Source organism: Gadus chalcogrammus, chromosome 14 (assembly GCF_026213295.1).
Source record: "Gadus chalcogrammus isolate NIFS_2021 chromosome 14, NIFS_Gcha_1.0, whole genome shotgun sequence".
Lineage (NCBI taxonomy): Eukaryota > Metazoa > Chordata > Actinopteri > Gadiformes > Gadidae > Gadus > Gadus chalcogrammus.
The window spans coordinates 2,822,207-2,837,934 of NC_079425.1; the positions used below are offsets into that span (position 1 = coordinate 2,822,207).

The window sequence follows — 15,728 nt, forward strand, 5'->3', positions numbered from 1 at the left end:
ATCGGGGTTATAGTTTAGAAATATATCACTGACAACTTAATAATGTAAATTAAATACAAGCAAAAGTAACGATGCATTGTTTTAACATATATTGCCGTTTTACAGTTAAAGATGAAAGGACACGACCATCGACGATTACCAGACATTTCAAGACCATGTATTTTGAAGTATGTTCTACTCCTTCAGCGACGTGCTGATTCGCTGCTAGACATCGCACTGAGGCCGACAGCAAAAAGGGGTCTTGGCAGCTATAACCTGTAGTCTTTGGACGGTGTATCGGTAGTGGGCCTACAGCACATCAAAACTAATTCAATTAGCCTAATCCCAAAATACAGCCTCACACATTCTGCGGATGAGATGCCGACTGTACAGGTTTAACCTGGCCGATAAAGCAAACCTGGGGTGAGACGTTGTGTTTATTATGTTGTCTTTTGTATAAAGGGATTTAATGCTTTTTTTGACCTGTATTAATTTTACTCACTGGAGAAGAACGTTTTTAATTTGCTGGATTATTTTAACCACTGTATCCAAGCGTTGTAAATGATAGGGATGCCCGTTATTTAATAGTGTTCTTTTATGTTATGAAATATTGGTCGAGTATAGTTGTTGTAAAGGTAACAAAAAGAGGTATTTATGGTTTCTTTGTATGGTTGTCACTTAATGTGTAAATATGAACAGACTGTATATGTATTTCCATGGCAGTACTAACAAGCTGTGTTGTGTGGTATAGTGAATTATCTCTTTGGTATCTTTTAATATAAAACAGCATTTGCATTTCACTGATATGTGTGGGCCATTTTGTTTATGCACTTGTTTATACACTTTGAATCATGAGAGAACATCCTAGCATGTTCTTATAGATTTTGAGTTTATTTAATAATCACAAGAGAAATTATTCATTGTGAGAATAATTGGCACACAAATAAATAGACACGTTATATAAATCTAAGTGCATGATATGAATCATGAACAATTCATTATATATATAAGTCTTCAAGTCGTATTAATAACTTGACCCGTCGTTAAGCGTAGATAATGCGTCATAATAATTATAAAAAAAACTGAATCGGGGTGGTGGTTGGGTCTGCAAGTAACTGTAAGAAAAAGCCCAGGACAACGCCGTATTTATATATCTTATATAATGTAAATATTTTTAATTCACTTTATATAGTTATGTATTTATTTATTTAACGCGTTTACAGCTGCGTTGCTGAGTTCCCCGCGATAGGACCGCCTCAAGTCATGTGATCAATCGCGCCTTTTCTCATTGGTTGAGACGAATTTGAAATTTCCAGAGGAGCGATGCCATTTGCCGTGCTGCTCCACCAATCAGCGACCTGTGTTCGAACCGCAATCGTTTAAACTGCGCTGCGATCACAACACTTCATAAAACGAGCCACCCCTGCCATTATTGACACACTGAAAATACCTACAGTGGAAATACCTGACGATTTGGTAGGTTGAGAATAATTGAACATTACGAGCGAACAAACTAGTCTGCTTCCGCTGTTTAAATTAGCCTAAACCTTGTTTCTGAAGTCAATGTAACGTAATAGCGAGCAAATGCTAAGCTAATGTAGCTAGGAACAGTGGCTACGCTACATGAAGCTTTGTTTTGTCTCATAACGCGAGTTAAAGGAGAGCTAATCTATTAAAGAGTTGTAGTATTTTCTAGACAAACAGTGCTTATCTGTGTGCAGCCCTGCGTTTATTCTGGAAATGGTCATCCTAGCCTGAGTGTCTTCATCTTCCTCTCTGTTCTTGCAGTGAAACGAGACTCTATAAACTTCAGATCATGGAGGATGACAGCGAGTGGATGAAGCTGCCTGTCGACCAGAAGTGTGAACACAAGGTGAACTTTCATCATGTTGTCAGATGACGGCATGAACTGCTGGACCTTGAATGCACTAATGTAAATGACTACCAGTCAAAAACCAATGTCATCAGTTATGAATATGAAGGCGTGTTTTTAACGTACTTTGTTAAAGCAATTCTAAATGATTGAGTGACATAAGAAACTCAAACACATGCAAACAAATGAACCAAGCAAAACATGCATTTCATTTGCAAACCCATACAATTTGCACAGAAAGGACACTTTAATGCACAATTTCAAGTTACATTGAAACACATGCAGAGTTAAGTGACTGATTCAACCGTGTTGTGCAGGCATGGAAAGCGAGGTTAACTGGCTACGAGGAAGCTCTGAAAGTCTTCCAGAGGATCGACGACGAGAAGAGCTCAGAATGGGGGAAGTTCCTGGGACTTATCAAGAAGTTTGTGACCGAGTCTAACGCCGTGGCCCAGCTGAAGGGACTGGAGGCCGCCCTGGCCTTTGTACAGAATGCACATATAGCGAATAGGTATGATTATATAATGCTATCTCATTTCATTTTTCAATTTTATTTGTATAGCCCTTAATCACAGGTGCAGTTTCAAAGGGCTTAACAGGCCATATATGTATGACCCCCTCCCCCCACCCCCTCTGACTCTAGCCCCCAGAGGGCAAGAAAAATAAATAAATGTAATGATCAAGGTAGAATTCTTGAGATGGAAGGCAGAAACGGGGATCCCTCCACCCAGGGATCATCAGGAGTGCAATGGGTGTCATAATTGACATACACACACAAAACATTTTGAATCGGGGATGGGGTGCTGGCTCCTTAACCATAAGGAGAGTCAGTTGTAGTCACTGCGATAGGCCAAGCATTCAGTCAAAGCCACTGCAACACGCTATAACACACAGAATAATGAAATAGAAGGGAAAAGTGCATACAAGAAATGAAGACTAAGGCTAATTATTCCATCGACTCTGATACCTATGTGCTCCGGTTGCGTTTTCTGTGATGACGATATGGTTGATTACATTTTTCCTGTAGGTTGGCGGGGGAGGTGGTGAGTGGTGTGGTGACGAAGGTTTTTAACCAGGCCAAGGTCCGGGCCCGAGAGCTGGGCTTTGAGATCTGCCTCATGTTCATCGAGATAGAAAAAGCGGACGCCGTCCAGGAGGAGCTCATCAAGGGCATCGACAACAAGAACCCAAAGACCGTCCTGGCCTGCGTGGAAACCCTTCGGAAGTCACTCTGGTGAGCCTGATGGCCCTCTTGATTTTGAGTTGTGGATTATATTTTAGTCAAACTATTAAATGCCAACATCTTGAAGGGATTTTTCCTGTATGTATGTATTTGTTTTTTCCTTATGTCCGTGTGATCTTTATCTGTTTTACCCTAGTGAATTTGGCGCCAAAACGGTGACGTTGAAGCCCATAGTCAAGGTCTTGCCAAAGCTGTTTGAGTCCAGAGACAAGGCCGTGCGAGACGAAGCGAGGCTGTTGGCTGTAGAAGTCTACAGGTGGATCAGAGACGCATTAAGGCCTTCCCTTCAGACCCTGACTCCTGTACAGGTCAGCCCTTTTTGTATTTAAACGATTAGATGTGTGTTGGCGGGTTTAAGCTTGGTCTCTGGGCCTTGGTGAGGCTGCAGACCTTAAATAAGTGTGCAAAGGTTAAACCAGTCATCACCCCACCCACACGCACTCGGAGAGAGACCTCCTACATGGCAACATGGAGAACCATTGCAAGTACAGGGTGTCCGCGCATCCTTTCAAAGTCTTAAATTCATGTTTCTAAATTTAAGGCCTTTAAAAAGTCTTAAATTGCTGGTCTTAAATACTGTAACGCAAGGTCTTAAATTTGTCGGGGCAGGACTATATATTTTTATTTTCCTCGTGGAACTTGTAGAGAGGCTTCTTTCTTGCTAGCTGCATATATAAACGGTTATCTGCGTGCTTGCTAGCTAGTCTGCGACCATAGGTGCAAATTCAAGGACAGTTGGCTGGAAGACGTCCGTTTCCGAAGTTGGCTCGCGTCTGTTGCCAACCCCCACCATCGCGTGTTTTAGGTCTTAAATTTCATTAAGGTGGTATTAAAAAGTCTTAAATTTGACATGCTGAAACCTGCAGATAACCTGAAGTATCATCATCTGCAAACTTCACAATAAACCGACATGAACAACCTGCGTCCCCAACATCAGATTTCCCAAAACATTGTTTTGGGACTGCTTTGGCCATTTCTATAAATGGGTGTGATTTTTTTATTGAAAATGGTTAATGGCTACTCTTATTTCAAACTGTGGATTTCCTCTGCCCAGTAGTTGGAATGCGAACATACATTTTGTCCTGTGTGTAGCATGCCTGTTTCCACATGGATTAAGTTGGGTTAGCGTCACCTGTGGTCCAGACGTGTGACGGTTCGGTCTCTACCCCCTCAGCTGAAGGAGCTGGAGGAGGAGTGGGGTAAGGTCGCCCCCGGAGCCCCCAGGCCGAGCCGTTTCCTCCGCTCCCAGCAGCAGAATCAGCAGAAACACGTTGAAGCCGCGGTAGACGAGGCGGAGGATGTGCACGGAAACAGTATGTTATATTTTTATCATTATTATCAATGCTATAACTGACATCTTGAGCTAAATGTGACTGAACCCAAGCTTCGCTAAACCATCTGCATCATCTGATGTGCTTTGTTTCAGGTGACGTTGAGGACTCTGTCCCACATATGGATCCCTACGAACTCCTGGATCCAGTGGACATCCTCTCCAAACTCCCCAAAGACTTCTATGAGAAAATGGTAAGCTGCTGTTACCCTGCGACGATGGGTTTGATCTTTACCTTTATCCGTGTCGCTGAGGCTTCTGTATCAACCTCTTGTGTTTAACGACAGGAATCCAAAAAGTGGCAGGAAAGGAAAGAATCCCTGGATGCTCTGGAGACGCTCGCTAAGAACCCCAAGCTAGAAGCGGGGGATTATGGGGATGTAGTCCGCGCGCTGAAGAAGGTACTACCCGTGTGTAATGTACTAATCGTGCCCTGAGGTGTTGTTACTCCCATGGCCGTTATAAACCAACCCTTTTGTTTCCCTTTGGTAGGTCATAGCTAAAGACGCCAATGTGATGTTGGTGTCTCTGGCTGCTAAATGCCTCGCTGGAATCGCAACTGGTCTCCGGAAGAAGTTTGGGACATATGCTGGTCTTGTAAGTTCTCATGAATAATCAGGCACTAGATAAGGACCCTTTATTCCGAAGTAGAGGATGTGCTGCACGATTTGTCCTTTAGCAAGATGAGCAACGTATAAGGTTTCCTTTTGATGTTCAATGGCAAATTAAGAAGTAAAGCCCATCCTAAAAGTCATAGATGTTTGTACTAGACCTATAAAACAAATGTATGTCACCCTATTTCTATTTATAAAGAATCCTCATAACATGCAGCCTTTAATGCAATATATGCATGTCCTTTAGGGTTAACGAATATAAGGAAATTACATTTAATGAATATTTGTGGCTGCATAATGTGCCCTATTTTTTAACTGCTTGTTCGACGGTACGACTGGCTGACGGTGATTATTCTGCTCTCCCCTTCAAGGTGGTGTCTGCGTTATTGGAGAAGTTTAAGGAGAAGAAGCCTCACGTTGTCCAGACTCTACAGGAAGCCATCGACGCAGTGTTTCTCACAGTAAGGCCGACCCACCCCTCATGCCAACTTCTCTGTCCATTCTAGCCAATTGCTCAAAGTAATTTGTTGCAATCTGTAGATATTGATCTAAAGCATCGCGCTAATTGGGTGCTAACACCACTGTTCCTTCTGGTGCATCTATCGCCCAGTCCATGCATTGTTTTAAAGAAATCAATTGTCCTCAAATGCCTTTTCAAGGGACGTAATTTACCCGACAAACTCTTTCTCAATCCTTAAACTTAAGCCTGCTCTAACGGTTCATTGGCAGTTCTTGCATAACTTTATGGTAAAGGCCCATTTTCAGGATTACTTGTGAAGCTTTATATCGGGGAAGGGATTCCCCGGTCTACTGCGGAGGACTTCAAGTGCAGGCATTCTGTTAGTTTCTGCATTCATTTTGCATCACACTTGTGGATTTACAGACCACGCTCCAAAGCATGAGTGAAGATGTTCTCGCGGTGATGGACAACAAGAACCCCTCCATCAAGCAGCAGGCCTCGTTGTTCCTGGCCAGAAGCGTCCGTCTCTCGGCCCCCGGGAGCCTGCCCAAGACCCTGGTCAAACCCCTCTGCATCGCCCTGCTCAAGGTTAGCCACCAACGCCTCCATCGCTGTGTCGCTCTTTAAAAAAGCACTTAAGGGGTTTAGGAAAAAATGACTTGTCGTTTGACTTCAGCTAGTTGTGATGTCGCAAAAGGGTTTCCGAGTATCCTCTGGGGAATCGGTGGGAACTGATGTGGATCGGTCTCCTCTCTCTCCCGGCAGCAAGTGAATGACTCGGCTCCTGAAGTGCGAGACGCTGCCTTTGAAGTCCTGGCGACGTTGATGAAAGTCGTGGGAGAGCGCGCCGTCAACCCCTTCCTGGCTGACGTCGACAAAGCCAAGCTCGAGAAGGTACGTTTATGTTAAAAAACGCGTCGGCTTCTGAGCAGCTTTCCTTTCCTAACTTACTCTCTTCTGAAACTTTTAAAGACTTTCACCGAAACCCTAATGTGTGACATACTTTGCACTTTACGTTCCACTCACACTTCTTCTAGTTTCCTTTCGACCTTGTTACTGTATTTTCCTGGTGCCAAATCCATGTCTTTCATTCCTTTTTTATTCAATTGATCTTTAAATTCAAACGCTTTCTGTGCCTTTTTTTTATGACCCGAGCTCAACTCTTTTTTTTTTTTTTTTCTCCTGTAGATAAAAGAGTTCGCCGACAAGATCCAACTGGCTGGGTCGAAGAAGGCGGGAGAAGTGAAGGAGAAGTCTGTCGCTGCTCCACAGCCAACTCCGCAGGCGTCTGCCAAGCCTGCTGGACCCACCAAAAAGCCCCCCTCGGCCAAGGTAAACAACCTTCCCGATAGAGGGACCTCCATCCACAACAGCGCTTACTCGTGTCCATCATGTTTGCACAATGTGAAGTCATCACAGTAATTGTTTCTCAAACCTCAAACAAACATTTTTCTTTTAAATGTTTCTAAAGGGATAGCATTTGCCCTCATATAAACTTGTTCTCAATCCTTAAACTCAAGCCTCCTGTACCGCTGACATTCATTCTTTTATACTTTTATGAATTGCCCTTCCTAGGCAGCCGGGGCTTCTAAGAAGGCCAAACCTGCGGCCGGGGGGAAACGGCCCGACGGAGGGAAGAACAAGAAGGCGGCGGAGCCCAAGGCCGTGGAGACTGAGCTCTCTGTGAGTGGGGGGGGCCTACGACCCCGGGCAGATGGGCTTCAGATAGGGCTGCTCGATTATGGGGAAATCATAATCGCGATAATTTTGGTCAATATTACTCAAACTATTTATTTTTGAGTTTGAAAACATGATGTATTTATTCAGCATGTCTCTCCCAAAAAACACTTTGTAACTGAGAGAACGTTGAAATTTCACCCAGAAAAAAATTGTCAAATAGAATGTTTAAATCTAAAATAATGTGAGAAAAAATCGATTAAAATTCAATGACTCGCCCACCCAGATGTCCGGTCGTGACTGCTGTGTTTCTCCACCAGGTGGAGGTGTGTGAGGAGAGGGCTGCAGCTGTCCTCCCCGCCACCTGCATGCAGCAGCTGGACAGTGGCAACTGGAAGGAGAGGCTGGCCAGCATGGAGGAGTTCCTCAAGGTCAGTTGTCAGACAAGGTTTCGTGTGTGTGGAATGTAAAAGTGGGGCAACTTTCAGCATATTATCATAATTGTAAGAGATGGGTTAGTACATAATCGTGTCATGGGAAATGAAATATGTAAAATGCATAACGGTGAGCGATTCAAAACACATCTAATCGTTTGATTTTACAACATAAATGTGTCTTGGTTGGCCACACTGCTGTAGCCATGCCCACATCATGACTTGACATTGCTTGTTCTCATAGTTGGCCCCTGGTGTCCATGGAGTAGGAACCTTTTCTCTGTCCAGATTGTCGTTGTTTGGGACATCAATGGGGAAACGAAGCATGTTTTTATTATTATTTTACGTTTATTTGACAGGGACAATCTACAATATATACACAACATGCAATGAGTGGGGACAATGACTCGTGTAATAAAATTGCGCAATAAGAAAAACATGAAATAAAATTAAACGCAGACAAAAATCAATGACTAGAAATGTTCACAACGTTGGTTTGCTTTCAACCATTTCTTAAGGCCTAATTTAAAGGTGACGAGTTTGGCGCTTTGTCTGATACTAACAGGAATGCTATTCCTCAACCCTGATGTTGGATAGTGGTATGTATAACCTGACCGTGACCCGTTTGACCTCCAGGCCGTGGAGAGTATGGACGGTGACGAGATGCCCTGCCAGGCTCTGGCCCGAATGCTGGCCAAGAAACCAGGATGGAAAGAGACCAACTTTCAGGTAATGATAAAACCTGTAGCCCGGATTAGAATTGGGAAGTGGCAGTAGCTCAACAAAGATGGGAATCTGTCTGAAAAAAATCATGACATCCCTGTGGAAGTCTGAAAAGTTTCCTCTTGTAACTAGTGGAGCGGAACTATTTCTATCGACTGATTACTCATATTCAGCCTATTCACCCAAATCCCTTCCTTTTAAAAGAATCAAGCATGAGAAATGCTTTCTTCCCGTCGTTCTTCAGATCTAGTTTTTTTAATTTGACGCCATTACAACCGCTTGACATTCGTCTTTAATCGAGACGTACGCGCAAAGCTGTTACGAAACACCTGTTTAAAGCGGGGTTTCAGATGGGCTGGATGGTTTAACCAGCGCCGTGACCCTCTCCTCCCCTCCCAGGTGATGGGGCTGAAGCTACAGGTGGTGGCGGCGGTTGCCCACAGGGGCCGTTTCTCCAAGACCTCGGCCCTCGTGGTCCTGGAGGCGCTGGTGGACAAGGTCTCCGACGTCAAGTGTGGGGGGAAGGCCAAGGACGCGCTCACAGCCATCGGCGAGGCCTGCTCCCTCCCCTGGACCGCTGAGCAGGTAGCGTCGCGCGGCGAACCCGCCCATATCGACCGCGAGGGCGCTCCACGGAGGTTCACGCTCCCTACTGTAACGCTGCTCTCGTTCCGGACGTTTCCGTAGGTCGTCTCGATGGCCTTTACCCAGAAGAATCCGAAGAACCAAGCGGAGGCGCTCAACTGGCTGTCCACTGCGATAAAAGAGTTTGGATTCAAAGGGTAAATGTTGCACTCTTGCTCTTAACCATTGTGATGGTATCTCTACCATCTGCCATGTTTCTATCGCTCGTTTGTGATTTCATACAAATCCTCTCTCGTCTCCTTAGAGTCAACGTCAAGGCTTTCATCACCAACGTCAAGACTGCTTTGGGAGCCACGAATCCTGTGAGTTTTTTTTTTTTTTGGTTTCTTTCTTGTTATCCATTTCGGGTATCGAGTCAATCACACAGTCCTGTAGCCACTGCGGTCTCACAACGGTATCAAGTGTGTCACTACCACGAACATGCTGTTGACCTATGTGGTGTCATACCCCCCCCCCCCCCACCGCAGGCGGTCCGCACGGCCGCCGTCTCCCTGCTGGGCGTGATGTTCCTGTACCTGGGCGCGTCGCTGCGCGTCTTCTTTGAGGACGAGAAGGCGGCCCTGCTCTCTCAGATAGACACAGAGTTCCAGAGGGTAGGTGCTGCAATAGATGGAAATGCCTCCCAACGATCAAAAAGGAAAGCGAGTGAGGAGGGGGGGGGGATGTAGTGTGAGAGTACCGGGGATACTGTTTTGAAATGTATTTTTATGTATGCCCGCCCACTTCCTCCTTCAGATGCAAGGGCAGTGCGCGCCAGCCCCCTCCAGAGGCTCCGGCAGGAACGAGGGCGAGGAGAAGGAGGGGGAGGCAAACGAGGAGGGAGTCGACGAGGCCGCGTCCGACGTCGTGGATCTGCTTCCCCGCACAGACATCAGGTGACCTGTCCACGTCCCCCCCGCTCCTGTTGGCGGGCTTTCCCCATTAGAAAACCCTAAGAGTTTTTTATTTATTCTTTTATGTCGTTGTTAGTGGTTGTTGTTTGAAACTTTTCTCGGGGGGGAAACTCTATGGGCTTCACGCAGTGAGAAGATCACCGGGGACCTGACGGAGAAGATCTCGGACAAGAACTGGAAGATCCGGAAGGAGGGGCTGGACGAGGTGGGGGCCATCATATCGGAGGCCAAGTTCATCAAGCCCACGCTGGGAGACCTCCCGCTGGCGCTCAAGGCCCGCCTGGCAGACTCCAACAAGATCCTGGTACGTACCGAGCAGTGTGTGTGTGTGTGTGTGTGTCCTGGGTTTAAGTATGATGGGCTCAGACACACGGGGATCTGTGGAGTCCAGGAAAGTGGATTAATAATAATCATTATGTAGGGAATTGTCCCCTGACGCCAAAGGGCAGGGAGCTTGTAGTTTCCGCCTTTTAGAATGCAGTCCACGCTGTAGGCCGGTTAAACCACAGCTAAGCTTTCTTGGTTGTGCCGTTACCCGCTCATGTTCATACACTAACCAGTCTTATTCGACCAGGTCCAGCAGACTTTGGGCATCATGCAGCAGCTGGCCACGGCCATGGGCCCGGGCCTGAAGCAGCACGTCAAGGCCCTGGGCCTACCGGTCATCACGGTCCTGGGGGACGGCAAGGTACAGCCAGCCAGCCATCAGGGTTGGGGAGCACGGGGTACCTTACGATGCGTCACACATGGCCCGCGATACGATAATATCTAGATGATCAATATGTTGTTAGACATGCATCACGATATATGTCTATCTATGAATATAACGTCACTGTGAAGTTCTGGAACCCGCTCTTTATTCATGGTCCAAACTGAGTTCTTCTTTTGAGCACTTTATTTACTAATATAATTTAAACATTATAATTTTTCTTTATTAAAATAACCTGCTGTCAAAGTCGAATTTCTGTCACCTGTGAAAGACGCCCAAAGAAGGGCGACTATATATATCGCCCTATCAATATTTTGTCCCACCTCTAAAATCAAAACACGACACTGCTTTTAAAGGTCCCATGACATGCCACCAGGTGTGAGTGTGATTAGCCGTTACAGGCCGTTTTGAAAATCTGCCCCTTATCCCCTCACAAGCTGGCGTGTGTGCTGGATAGATCAGTCTACCAGCCTACCAAGTGGACTGTAGCAAACGTGGCTCATCTATCCGTCAAAGTGGACACGCCCCACTTGTGATGTCATAAGGGGATACGCCCCACTTGTGATGTCATGAGGGGCAGACTTTCCGAACGGCCTGTGATCACTCGCACCTGGTGGCACGTCGTGGGACTGTTAACCACACTGACCAACGCCGACCCAGGTGGGGGCCGTGGTTAGCCCCAGGGTCTCCCGGCGGCCCCCTCGTAGCTGACCTGCTCTGTGTGCCGCCGTCCTCCAGAACCTGGTCCGCGCCGCCGCCCTGAACACGATGAACGCCTGGGCGGAGCAGACGGGCATGAAGGAGTGGCTGGAGGGCGAGGAGCTGTCGGAGGAGCTGAAGAAGGAGAACCACTTCCTCAAGCAAGAGGTGAGCGCCTGCATCCGCCTAGTTTGGTTGTGACCGTGGTCCAAAAAAGTTCTGCTGTTTTTCTTCACTGCACAATTTCTTGATAAAGATGTATAGTTGACAATTATTCGCCGAAATGAATAGTGAGCCTGAGGTGAATAATTCTGTTGGCGTATGCTACACTTGTTTTTATTAGCGGTTTATTTGTTTTTGTAAGTGTGACGAGACGGCCGTAACAATATCCCGAGTCTGAGATCTCAATCATGGGATATTGCCCAATATCCCGAGATAGCCAACCAATCAAATTGTGCCATCTTAGGAGGTTTGCGTCTAGCGTACACTAAATGTAAATATAGGGAATTGCATTGCAAACTTCTCATTGACGGGAGAATCGCGTATGAGTTACAATATAGAAATTTGTTCGACAACTGTAGAATAAGTAAATGGATATTAAGAAATGCCCCCACCTGTAATGCACCATTTAGTTTCGAGCTCTTTTCAATCGAAGGTCTATGTTGGCAATTATGTTTTTTGTTTTCTATATTCTGACTCGACCATCCGGAGTACTGTACTGAATATAGCCTTTACCCTCCAGCTGCTGGGCTGGCTGACGGAGCGCCTGGCCACTCTGCGCGGGGGGCCCTCGGACCTCCCGCTGTGCCTGGCCCCCCTGTACGCCTGTCTGGAGGACCGCAACGGAGAGGTGCGCAAGAAGGCCCAGGACGCCCTGCCCCTCTTCATGACCCACCTGGGCTTCGACAAGATGAACAAGGCCGCGGGGAAACTCAAGGTAGGGCAGACGGGAATCAATCCAGCCATCCTGTAGTCGATCACTTACTGTACGTTCACATGTGATTAGAGAAATCACCACGTACCACTCGATCGTGCTTCCTTTTAATAACCTGGTTTGCAGACCTTCGTTGTTGGTCTTTACATTGAGGGCATTTAGCAGACGCTTTTTTTTTTTCATTGTGTCAGAAGAAAGTCAAACTACACTATATATCGCTGTGGTTACAGTTAGGATGTTCACAGAAACTACTGCCAAGAACTTACAATTGCTAGGTTAACCCATTCCCCGTACACAAAGATAGCTAAGATAAGATGCTACACAATGCCCAGTACTAATGCAGTAAGTCCAAGAACCTAAAATATACAATAAGTGTGTACATGAAGGGGCAGGATGTCCAAAATACAATAAGTGTGCAAGAGGGGGGTGGTTGAGGGGGAAGCTAGGCAGAGTCTGGGTGAACTCTGAACAAGGGAGTCTTTAGCGGAAGCTGCTGAGGGACTCTGGCCGTACCGACGCCGGCAATGACGCGAGTCAAAGTTATTCATTGACTCCGCTGCCCGGTCTGACTGCGCTGCCTCCGTTTAGCCGGCGTCCAAGGACCAGGTGGTGGCCCTGCTGGATAAGGCCAGGGCCGCCATGCCAGCCAAGCCGGCGCCCCTCGCCAAAGCAGCTGCTGGCGCTCCCTCCGTCAGCCGACAGGCCGCAGGTGCGTTGCCTCTTCCACCCGCTCCCGTTTTGCCAGCAAAGCGACGGGACGTGCCAAATTACACCCGGACCCAAAGTGATTTGTCCCAGCCGGCAGCTTGGAGGTTTGACCGTTTTTTCTTTTTCCTCTTTCTCTGCCGCCAGTCACGGCTCAAGTGGCGTCGACCGCCTGTTCAGGTTCTGACGTCACGGAGGACAGAGTCGACGTCAAGACCTCTAAGGCGGCGTCCGCACCCAAAGGAGGGAAGGTGAGTTTGTCTGTCAGCAAAGTTCATGTACTAGAGTTAAATTTGTGTTGATTTTATTTTAAGGGAAGATCATTTGGGGAGTCAAAGTTTGAGTTGTACCGATACCAGTATCGAAAATTCCTGCGATACTGCATTTTTACTGCATCAGGGAGTACGCAAGTCCATGCAACGATCAGATGCCATCACATGACTAGCTCATTTACTACACAGGCAAAGAACATCACAAACACTACGGTGTTATGCTGTGTTAGTTAATGGTCAGAGGTGGAACGGCGGAATGGGAACGGGTCATCTCCGATCTGCGTGTGTTCGAGCTACCAAGTTCAAAAATTAAACCTGGGTTTTACAAACAAATGTGGTATTGTAAATAATTGAGTTCTGATAAAAAGTAAGTCACCGACGATACATTGCTGTCATCGTAAGAGAACCCATCAATTCGAACAAGTAGATGCTGCATCGTGTATGTACTCCAGCCGATACTCATTCAGGAATCTGAATCGGTATCGTGGGAAAATAAATAAATGGCATCAGAACATCTCTAGTGAACGTGTGGGTGGGATCGAGGGGGGGTGTAGCATTGTAGTCCCATGGTATCTGCTCACTGTTTGAGCCTTGCCGTTGTCTCGGTCAGCGGAGGTCTCAGGAGTTGAACTCGAGCGGCGGCAGCAGCTTGAACTCCAGCAGCTTGAACTCCAGCTTGGAGAAAGAGTCGACCGGCGCCAAAGCTCCCGGCTGCCCCCTAGCAAAGAAACGCAAACGGGTACCTTTAAGCATCACACAACCTGTTCCGCGGGAAGGCTCTGGTGTTGACCACTCTGTGTGTCGCTCATTTCTTCTAAGGACACTTGGGGGTGCTAGGGCTTCACTCACTGCCGGTGTGCCTTCTGATAAACGGTGGAGGATGTGTAGGGATGCGTCGCAATGAATTCCCTCTTGCTGCGACCTGGCGATTCATAGTCGCCGTTGGGAGTTTGCTCGTCTCAACCTTCCCTTGTGTCCGTGTCCTTTTCGTAGTGTTCCGTGGTGGGGAAGAAGCCCTCCGCCAAGGGCAAAGAAGAGGAGGACCTCTCGGGGCCGCTCTTCATCCTGGTCCCCAACAGGAAGGAGCAGCGTGCTAAGGACGAGAAGAGCTTAAAGGTGTGTGTGTGTGTGTGTGTGTGTAAATTTGCTTTTGTGTTGCGTTCTTCCTTTCATGGACATGTGGATGTGCTTTTATGTTGTGTTCTGCTTTTGTTGACGTGTGTGTTTTACAATTATTCAGTTAAAATCTGATTTAAAGTGTCTGTATACTAACCGTTCCGCCCTGTCATCCCTGTCCCCAACCGCGCCCCCCCCTCAGGTGCTGAAGTGGAACTTCCCGTCCCCGCGGGACGAGTACGTGGAGCAGCTCCGCGGCCAGATGGCGCCCTGCGTGGCCAAGTGGCTGCAGGACGAGCTCTTCCACGCCGACTTCCACCACCACATCAAGGCCATCGGCGCCATGACGGAGGTGAGAGCCCGCCCACCGCCCCGCCAACGAGTCCTGTCTGGTCCTGGAGGGAAGGGGCGTGGGGGTGATGAGTTGCACTGCTATAACGGGGCGCTGGCTGCAGTGGCGGCCGCGCCCCAGCCGACCCCCTGCTGGGGACACCCCACGTGCACAGGGGCCACCTGACTCGCGCTCCTTCCCACGTGCAGCTCTGTGTTGTTATTAACGCACCACTTCATTTAAAGGTTGCATCAGCGATTCTAGGCCGAAACATAAACGATCACGTTCATCTGGTCTTTCCTCACGATCCGCTAGCTGCCCGACCCATAAGCAGGCCGTCAAAGAAACATGTGTCTGTAGGCAGCCTGTGCTCAGAGATGGTACACAAAAACAAATGGTACTAGCAACCACTGAAAACCAACATTTTCAACCAATCACCGACAAGGTGTTTTTGCGCTGGGTTCATGGTAGTTTTTACTGGATGGCTGAAACACGGAAGGGAGGGGCGAGCTGGCTCTCTTTGTTTGGTATCTCGCTTCAAATACAAACAGAAGTGACGTCACCCATCATCGCTGATGCAACCTTTTAATGTGTATCATCGTTTATCTTTGGATAACTGTTTAGACACTTCTCGGAATGTGTTCATGACTTTTTTATAAAAACATTTGGCTTGCTTTGAGTGATGTGTAGCCGAGAAACAACTAGAAAAGTACCCACAAATTTAGTTTATAGTTTAGTTAAAATTGTCATTGACTATATGTATTTTGGACATCCTGTAATTGTAAATTAATTCTCCAGCATCCTTGACCGTGAATTTGTCTGACCTAATCTTTCTCCCCCCCTTCAATACGGTGTATGTTGCGTGGGCGCCTTTACTTTGAAGCATCTGGAGGCGGAGATGGCCTCGATGGTGTCCTGCCTGGACCTGGTCCTCAAGTGGTTCACGCTGCGCTTCTTCGACACCAACACCAGCGTGCTGATGAAGGCCTTGGAGTTCCTGAAGCTCCTCTTCCCCTTGCTCAGCCAGCAGGACTACCGCCTCAGCGAGCTGGAGGCCACCGCATTCATCCCCTACCTCATCCTCAAGGTGG

General features: G+C 47.3%; 1 protein-coding gene and 1 non-coding gene across 4 annotated transcripts in view; both read left to right on the plus strand.

The window, feature by feature from the left end:
• The first annotated feature begins 1,310 nt into the window (after window positions 1-1,310).
• Window positions 1,311-15,728, plus strand: part of LOC130403442 (cytoskeleton-associated protein 5-like) — a 28,817-nt gene continuing 14,399 nt past the window's right edge. For 2 of the 3 annotated variants that reach the window (XM_056607798.1, XM_056607799.1), the window contains exons 1-31: window positions 1,311-1,455; window positions 1,768-1,852; window positions 2,170-2,363; window positions 2,880-3,086; window positions 3,232-3,403; window positions 4,270-4,408; window positions 4,522-4,619; window positions 4,713-4,826; window positions 4,918-5,022; window positions 5,411-5,500; window positions 5,923-6,087; window positions 6,265-6,393; window positions 6,688-6,831; window positions 7,075-7,182; window positions 7,497-7,607; window positions 8,247-8,339; window positions 8,733-8,918; window positions 9,021-9,115; window positions 9,223-9,280; window positions 9,446-9,571; window positions 9,714-9,853; window positions 10,001-10,175; window positions 10,446-10,559; window positions 11,319-11,447; window positions 12,022-12,216; window positions 12,802-12,922; window positions 13,066-13,169; window positions 13,801-13,929; window positions 14,184-14,306; window positions 14,509-14,658; window positions 15,521-15,724. In XM_056607798.1, coding sequence (XP_056463773.1) covers window positions 1,796-1,852; window positions 2,170-2,363; window positions 2,880-3,086; window positions 3,232-3,403; window positions 4,270-4,408; window positions 4,522-4,619; window positions 4,713-4,826; window positions 4,918-5,022; window positions 5,411-5,500; window positions 5,923-6,087; window positions 6,265-6,393; window positions 6,688-6,831; window positions 7,075-7,182; window positions 7,497-7,607; window positions 8,247-8,339; window positions 8,733-8,918; window positions 9,021-9,115; window positions 9,223-9,280; window positions 9,446-9,571; window positions 9,714-9,853; window positions 10,001-10,175; window positions 10,446-10,559; window positions 11,319-11,447; window positions 12,022-12,216; window positions 12,802-12,922; window positions 13,066-13,169; window positions 13,801-13,929; window positions 14,184-14,306; window positions 14,509-14,658; window positions 15,521-15,724 — 3,975 coding nt within the window. In that variant the 5' untranslated portion in view covers window positions 1,311-1,455; window positions 1,768-1,795. The remainder of the gene's footprint in view (window positions 1,456-1,767; window positions 1,853-2,169; window positions 2,364-2,879; window positions 3,087-3,231; window positions 3,404-4,269; window positions 4,409-4,521; window positions 4,620-4,712; window positions 4,827-4,917; window positions 5,023-5,410; window positions 5,501-5,922; window positions 6,088-6,264; window positions 6,394-6,687; window positions 6,832-7,074; window positions 7,183-7,496; window positions 7,608-8,246; window positions 8,340-8,732; window positions 8,919-9,020; window positions 9,116-9,222; window positions 9,281-9,445; window positions 9,572-9,713; window positions 9,854-10,000; window positions 10,176-10,445; window positions 10,560-11,318; window positions 11,448-12,021; window positions 12,217-12,801; window positions 12,923-13,065; window positions 13,170-13,800; window positions 13,930-14,183; window positions 14,307-14,508; window positions 14,659-15,520; window positions 15,725-15,728) is intronic. The other variant, XM_056607801.1, reaches the window with a different exon arrangement.
• LOC130404104 (small nucleolar RNA SNORD67) lies at window positions 14,716-14,829 on the plus strand. The gene has a single exon (XR_008904181.1). It is a non-coding gene; the product is annotated as a small nucleolar RNA SNORD67 (small nucleolar RNA).